This window comes from Numida meleagris, chromosome 18 (assembly GCF_002078875.1).
Source record: "Numida meleagris isolate 19003 breed g44 Domestic line chromosome 18, NumMel1.0, whole genome shotgun sequence".
In the NCBI taxonomy this organism is placed as follows: domain Eukaryota; kingdom Metazoa; phylum Chordata; class Aves; order Galliformes; family Numididae; genus Numida; species Numida meleagris.
In genome coordinates this window covers 2,014,465-2,021,636 of record NC_034426.1, presented here as the reverse complement: position 1 = coordinate 2,021,636, position 7,172 = coordinate 2,014,465, and the positions used below count along the sequence as shown (strand labels likewise).

The following is a 7,172-nucleotide window of genomic DNA, read 5'->3' as shown; positions in this document are numbered from 1 at the left end:
AAGATATGTACACGTTGTATTTAGCAATGTGTTTCTATGAACTATTTTCACAGGGACTAAGAGGCGGGTACATGCCTCCAAATCTCCTTGTCATGTTTGAAAATCCCATAACAAGCTGAGAGCTAAATGCTGAATTTCCTTAAGTCAGTAGGAGTTTTCTCTTTCACATATAACTGAGGTCTGAATTTCACCCTAGAATATCAGTTAAATTTTTCTGATGCTAACTGAAGAAGTGTTGTACTTGCATTTTGTGCCTTGCTTCCACAGAGAATGTATTTCATAACATTTTAATCCTCTTTATTTTGGTAACTCTTTTTCTTAGCATCCCTTACATTTGTTCCTTTGCCAACATGAATAATTGTGATTGTTTAAAATTAAACCTTGGCTCAAAGTTTCCTTGAAATATATTTGATATTTTAGATTAGATGTTCAACAAATCAGGATTGCAGCAGCTATGTTTCCAGGATCCTCTACCCTCAACGAGACAAGCTACGATGTTGCCATTTATCGCTATGCTTTCCAGATTCACAGTCAGTATGGCACTTGTTTTATCCAAACAATTTTGAATCATGTTTTCAAATGAGGCATCCTGAACCCCAGTGACATCTGCTTTGCTCCCTGTACTTGCGAATGCAGCCATTTGTGAATGTTGATGCTATAGGATAAGGAATCTTTACCAATTAGAAGCACGAGTTTAGTCAGCTTCTACTGGGTGTTTATTAGCAAATCCCAAGGAACTAGCAAGATCCAATTTTGTAAGAGTTTCAGACAAAAACAAACAAGAAAACCTCCTGCATTCATCTGGCCACACATGATAAACACGCACAGCTTTATTGCTCATGACTCCCGAACTCTCCAGGGACCAAGTTCTCACCTGCCATAAATCCATGCAGGTCCATCTGAGTCAATAGATCGAGATCGAAATTCTGATCTCATTGATGCTCCAATTTGTTTTTCCTAATAACATTAATGATACTTTTACGTCATAATTTTATTTTAACCAATTAAAAAATGAGACACGCAGATTAAAATGATTTTCCACTTTTGTTCTGGGGTAGCTTGTACTTCTGCTGATGTCATCCATCTATTTTTTTCTTCAATTCCCAGATTTCCTGAGTTACAAGCTATTTTTAAGAAATATCCATCGATTATGTAATGATTTCCACTAGATACAAAAATCCAAACTCCATCTCCTCTGAGCTAGCTAATCTATCTACCCATGCTTTCATGTAGCTCATGATCTCCAAGTATTGATAAGGATGGTTATAGCATTGTTCTTATTCCCAGATGATAAGTACAAGAGATTTCGAAGAGTTATTCAGATATTGCCTGTCTTGACCACTACTGCCAGGAGGATGAGAGGCTGGCAAATTGCATCAGGCTGGTGTCCATCTAGTTCAATCTCCCATCTCTTTCTTTGTTTCATAAACTGTTTTGTGTTCTGAGGCATTAAAATGCACACCTCGCTCAACCACTGTGTAATCAATACAATTGTTACTCCGAAAGATCTCAGTGTCCTTGACCTCAGAGATGCCTTGTAGCAGCGAGTTCCACCATTTTGGTTAGTTTGATAATTTGTGAAAGGAACAACTACCTGCTGTCTGTATACTTTCTCCAGATGTTTTTCTGGAAACCTGTCTTCTACTAGATTTCAACTAATTACTGTCAGTTGCTGCCTTTATCACTATTCTTGAAGTACTTCTTTTTTTTTTAAAGATCACGAGATTCCCTTTTACCTTCTTGGTTCACTTTGAGTGCTCTTTCTTCCTTGGCTGTTTCTGTTTCAAACCACCTTCTAGGAAAATACCTGTTCAAATACCCAGTCCAGCTCTTAGTCGAGAAGCTGAACAATCTGCTCTTAAAAGCAATACAATGTGTATAAACAATGCAGTTTGGAGTAAAATTGTTTCAGTTTCATGGAACTGTTTCCAATTCCTCTGCCATCCACACAGTCATCCTGGTTTTTATTTTGTGCTGGATTATTGATTCTCATTATTTCTTATTCTCATAAATGCATTGTGAGAGCAGGGCTCAAACAATAACAAAATGCCCCTTTTCCCATTTCTCTTTTTTTTTTTTTTTGCATTCCCAGATCAAACTCCAAAAATAATAGCCACTGTCTACATGGCAGGCGTTCTGCTATTTCAAACTACCCACCTCCTAAAAGATGCTATCCCCAGAAAAACATATTTGCCTTCACTGTTTTAAATCTCTAAATCTTAATGCCAAAACAGAGTGCAAATTACTCTCGCTAGAAGCAAAGTTCTTGCCATTTCCTCAAGCAACAAATTACCTCCTGATTTTCATGTTATTTCAAAATATCCTTCTCAGATAGGCATGCCAGCGGCTAGTCCTAAGGAAACCCCTTTTAGTGTTATTACAGTGCAGATTTTATTTTGCTCCAGTTCACAATGGTGTTGTAGAAACTGCAATTGTTGCTTTTGGTTTGTATTAACATTTCTTTCTTCATTGTTCAGTAGCAGAAAGACCATAAAGCTTTTGGTGTCTGCCTCAAATCAGAAGATTATAGATCTGTTAGTGCACATTCAACAAGTACTTTTTCTGTGGGTGTCAACCTAATAACTATGAATACCCAGTTGAGTACTCTAGTCATTAACCTCAAAAACAGTGACTCAACAAGGCACTACCTTGAGCTTGTAAGACATAAAAAGCTATTTTCTCATGCCAGATGCCAGGCAAGATGTATTTCTAGAGGAAAAGCTAACAGGCAGCTTAAGAACAAATGTGTATGGAGGTCTGCAGCATCATTCCTGTAAGATCACTTGAAATGCTCAGCTGGATGCAAGAGCACACTGGAGGGAGAACTTCCTGAGCATCTGTCTGAGGTTTTGTGTAACAGTAAGGTCTACTTGCCCTCCTTCCCAAATCAATTAAGGTTGGTGGAAATGCTCCTGCTGATGTTAGATCAGACCCAGAAAAAAAAGATAATTTGCCCGTGCTGTACTCAAGAAGGTGACCAGTGATTTTTAATGTTTGATATTCCCCAGAAGAAAAATATTTTGCACTGGAGGATGAGTTAGATGGATTGCTTTTCATCTTATTATTCTTTTTTTTCAGCAGGCATGCAAATCTAGGGATTTGTTTCTACAAAGAATGTAAAATAAATGGCATATCGTTTCTGTTTTCCACATACATGCATTCAGAAAGAAAACAGTCTGAGCAGACTTTCAGCTGTGCAATGAATGTCAGCAGAAACACATCCGACTACAGGTCTCTTAAGTCACTTTAATGGTGATGGATGTGCAGGAAACTATAATCAATTACATTGCCCTGAAAATTGCATAGTTATTTTCCAAAAAGCCCAACAGGTAACAGTTGTTTGATACAGTACAGCTCAATATTTCTCAGAAGACAGAGACCTTGTAATATTTGAGCTTGCCTGTATAAACAAATTGCATCACTTTAACAATACCTATACAGCTTCTTCTATGTAGTCAGATTATATAGATCTGGCAGGCAACTACAAGTGAGATAGAAGAACCCGAAGCAAGGTAGGGAAATGTAGATGTCGAACAGAAAGAAATCTGAATAGGGAGATCTAAGGTCAGATCTAGGAGGTGATGTTCTCCAGCTCGATATTTGAGAATGTTTAAAAACTAGCCATGTGCCTCTGCAGTGAGCAGTGTGGCCTTCTGTAAGGTACACACTCTTACATGATCATATTACCGACGGCTTTGTACCTCTTTCTAGTTCACACCCATATGCAGCAGCTTAAAAGTCACTGCATACCACATAGACGATGTGTGGAAAGAGGTGGCAAAGATGTCTTTTGCCTTCTGGAAAGAGAAGGTGTATCCAATACCCACTATTTCATGTAATGGGTTAATACTCTTATTAAAACATATTAAGAATATTGCTTGATCAGAGTGGCCTAAGTGTTTGGGAACAAAGTAAACAACACATTATGCAATCAAGCAGAGCATCATCCCTTGAGAGCCAGAGCAGTCCAGAGGGAGACTGCTGGAAAAACACTCAGTGAAGCTCCCAGCCCATGTGTTGCTCTTTGTGGCCCTTCTGGATATCTCAGCAGAGAAATGATTAGCACCCCAGCAGGCAGCAAGAGGCAAACTGAGTAGCCCCTGACAAGCTTCTTGTAGAGATGGATTATTGAATGATTTCCCTTTCTCTGTTTTCCCCCATCCCTATTCTCCAAACTGCAACAGCCTGCTGATCTGGTGGAGAGAGGGAAACAAAAGCCGTGCTTCCCGAGCCTCTCCTCTGCCTGAAGCACACACCAGAGTGGTTCTTCTCCTTATGTTGCTCCTGCTTGCTGTTGTTTTTCCTTGCTCTTTTATTCTTTTTCTTTCCTAGCAAATGTTCTAATCCTCCCAGGTCATAGAAACAGAGTATTCTGAGTTGGAAGGAATCATAAGGATCATTGAGTCCAACTCCTGGCTCCACACAGGACCACCTAAAACCTAAATCCTATGTCTGAGAGCATTGTCTAAATGCTTCTTGAACTTCAGCAAGCTTGGTGCCATGATCACTTCCCTGGGGTTCTACCGCATAACCACCCTCTGGTGCAGAATATTTTCCTGACATCCAGCCTGAACCACCCTGTCACAGCTTCATGCCATTCCTTCAGATTCTATTGCTTGTCGCAAAAGAGAGATCAGCATCTGCCCCTCCGCTCCCCCTCGTGTCCCTGCTCTCAGGACCAGACCCAAGAGTTGTACACACCGTCCTCCCTTTACCCTCTTCTCTCAGCCCACTGCCCTGGGCAGGAGGCAGAGAAGCAGCAGGTGGGAAGGACAGCCACAAGAACAAGCTCTGTTTATTGGATCTGCACTCCTTTCTAACCCTGAAGTGAGGTGGGCAACACACCCTAACACATCCCCTCCAGTCAGCAGCAGTGGGGATGTGAGGAGGGGCAGAGAAGCCAGGTGATGGGGAGGAAGGCCACACGGGAAGGGCAGCAGGACAGAGGTGAGCTGCACTTATTTTGTCTGAGGGCCCCCAGGCGCTGTGGAGGCCATGCTGGGGCGTTGCCCAGAAGAAGGCACAAGTGAACGGTCCCTTCATGGCGTGGCAGCGGGATGAAAAGCCATTATGACACGCAGCCCCTAATTCAAGGCCGTTATTCCTGGATTTTGGCGTGACCAGAACTGCGAGCCAAGAGCAGCCTTGGAAGCACGAGGGTGAGAAGAGACAGGCACGGCACCCAGCCCGGCCGAGGGGTGAGCTCCTGAGGTACAGGTGGGAAAGCGGTGAGGGCCAGAGCGAGGCCAGAAGAAGACGGGACAGCACAAACTGAGGAGAAAGTTGGCGGCGAGAGGTGGGCAGAGCTCGGGGAAGGCGAGGGCCGAGGCGGGCGCCAGGGCGGGAAACGAGCAACCGCGAGGAGGGGGCCGCGGCGGGAAGAGAGGGCAGGGGTACCGCGAGCCGCCCACCCTCCCGCCGCCGAGTGCGCAGGCCCTGCGCGCATGCCCGCAACTTATTTCGCGCGGCCGGGGCGCTGCATTTCACGCGGCGCCGAGCGGTGGAGAGGGGAAGCGGGCGGGGCGGCGGCGACGCCACGTGACCGGCGCGGGCGCGGGGCCGGGCGGCCGCTGGGGGCCACCACTGCCATCCGCCCCGCGCCGTGCGCGGCCGTGCGGCTCCCGGCGGCTGCTGCCTCCGCCGGGCCGGGGGGGGCCCGCAGCCGGGGCGAGGCGAGGGCGGCGGCGGAAAGCACACCCCGCCGGTGCCGTCCCCGCTGGAGCGTATTTGAGCCTCATCAGCACCTCTGTTATTTTTTTTTTTTCTTCTTCCTATTCTTCTGCTTCTCGTGGTTATTTTTGGGGAGGGGACCGCCGTCTCTCCGTTCGGATTTATTGTCAACGCCCCCCCCCCACCCCCTTCTCTCCTCCGTCCACCCCCTCCTCGCCACAATTAATCCGATGAATTTGCCATGATTGATCCGTATTAATAGCCGGGGTGGGTGGGCGTGTTTTGCTGCTTTTTTTTATTTTTTTTCCCCCCTCTTTTTTTTATTGTTTGGTTCTGGGTTCGGAGGGGCCGGGCCGGGCCGGGCTCAGCCCCGTTCCGCGTTCCCCCCCCCGGTCGGTGCCTGAGAACATCGCATCTGGACGCCGCGATCATTGTGCGAGCGGAGATAAAGAGCGGAGCGGGGGCGGCCGCACCCCCGCGCAGCGCCGCGCACCCGCAGATTTTTTTTTTTTAATTTTTTTATTATTATTTTTTTTTCCCCTGGAACTTCTTCTAGTTGGGGAGGAAAGGAAGAAAGGAAATAAATTTTGTGCAAGGAAATACTCTCAGCTCCCTCCTTCCAGCGGGTCTCTCCTTTCTTTATTTCTCCCCCCTCCCCTCTTTTCTGCTTTTTTCCCCTCTTTCGGCGATCCGCGCCCTCCCAGCCCCGATCAAAGCATTCCGCTATTCTGATTTATTGCCTGCTCGGTGAGGCTGCTTTTTTTTTTTTTTTTTTTTGCTTTTTTTTTTTTTTTTTTTTTTTTTTTTTTTTTTTTTTTTTTTTTTTTTACAAAGGCGACCTGAGATCAGCCATTACTTTCCTTGGCTCGCTCGTAGGAATCTCTTACATTTGGTGCTTTGCCGCTGGTGGTGGTGGAACCGCGCTCGGATTCTTTCATCCCCCCCCACCCCCTTTCCGCCCTCTCCTCCCTCCTTCCCTCGCTCCCTCCCTCCCTCCCCCGTTATTCCGCCGGGGGAGAGCCGGATTTGTGCCCGCGGTGGGGCGGGGGGGGACGAGAGCGAGAGGGAGAGCCGCCGAGAGACATGGATGGCCCGGCGCGATGCAACGGGCTTCGGAAGAAGCGGCGATCGCGGTCCCAGCGCGACCGGGAGCGGCGAGCCCAGGGCGGGCGGCGCGGCGCTGCCGCCGGAGGGGCTCCCGGCCCCGGGGCCGCCCCGGCGCTCTCCTCCTCGGGCTCCGAGAAGGAAGACAATGGGCCCCCGCCGCCGTCCCGGCCGCGGCCCCCCCGGAGGAAGCGGCGGGAGTCGTCCTCGGCCGAAGAGGACATTATCGACGGTTTCGCGATGTCCAGCTTCGTCACTTTCGAGGCGCTGGAGGTAGGAGCGGCGCCGCTTTGTGTGCGCCTCATTGTGTGCGGGGGCAGCCGCGGGGGGGCCCCCGCCCCGACGCCGCCGCCGTCGCCTCCGCCACGGCGCGACTGCCCGTCGCCCTGGGAACTCGG

The 7,172-nt window shown here is 47.6% G+C and overlaps 1 protein-coding gene across 5 annotated transcripts in view; it reads left to right on the top strand.

Moving 5' to 3' along the window:
- AUTS2 (AUTS2, activator of transcription and developmental regulator) overlaps positions 6,496-7,172 on the top strand; it is a 670,249-nt gene continuing 669,572 nt past the window's right edge. For 3 of the 5 annotated variants that reach the window (XM_021416128.1, XM_021416126.1, XM_021416127.1), the window contains exon 1: positions 6,497-7,047. In XM_021416128.1, coding sequence (XP_021271803.1) covers positions 6,754-7,047 — 294 coding nt within the window. In that variant the 5' untranslated portion in view covers positions 6,497-6,753. Of the gene's footprint in view, positions 7,048-7,172 lie in introns of all 5 variants that reach the window. The other 2 variants (XM_021416123.1, XM_021416122.1) reach the window with 1 other exon arrangement.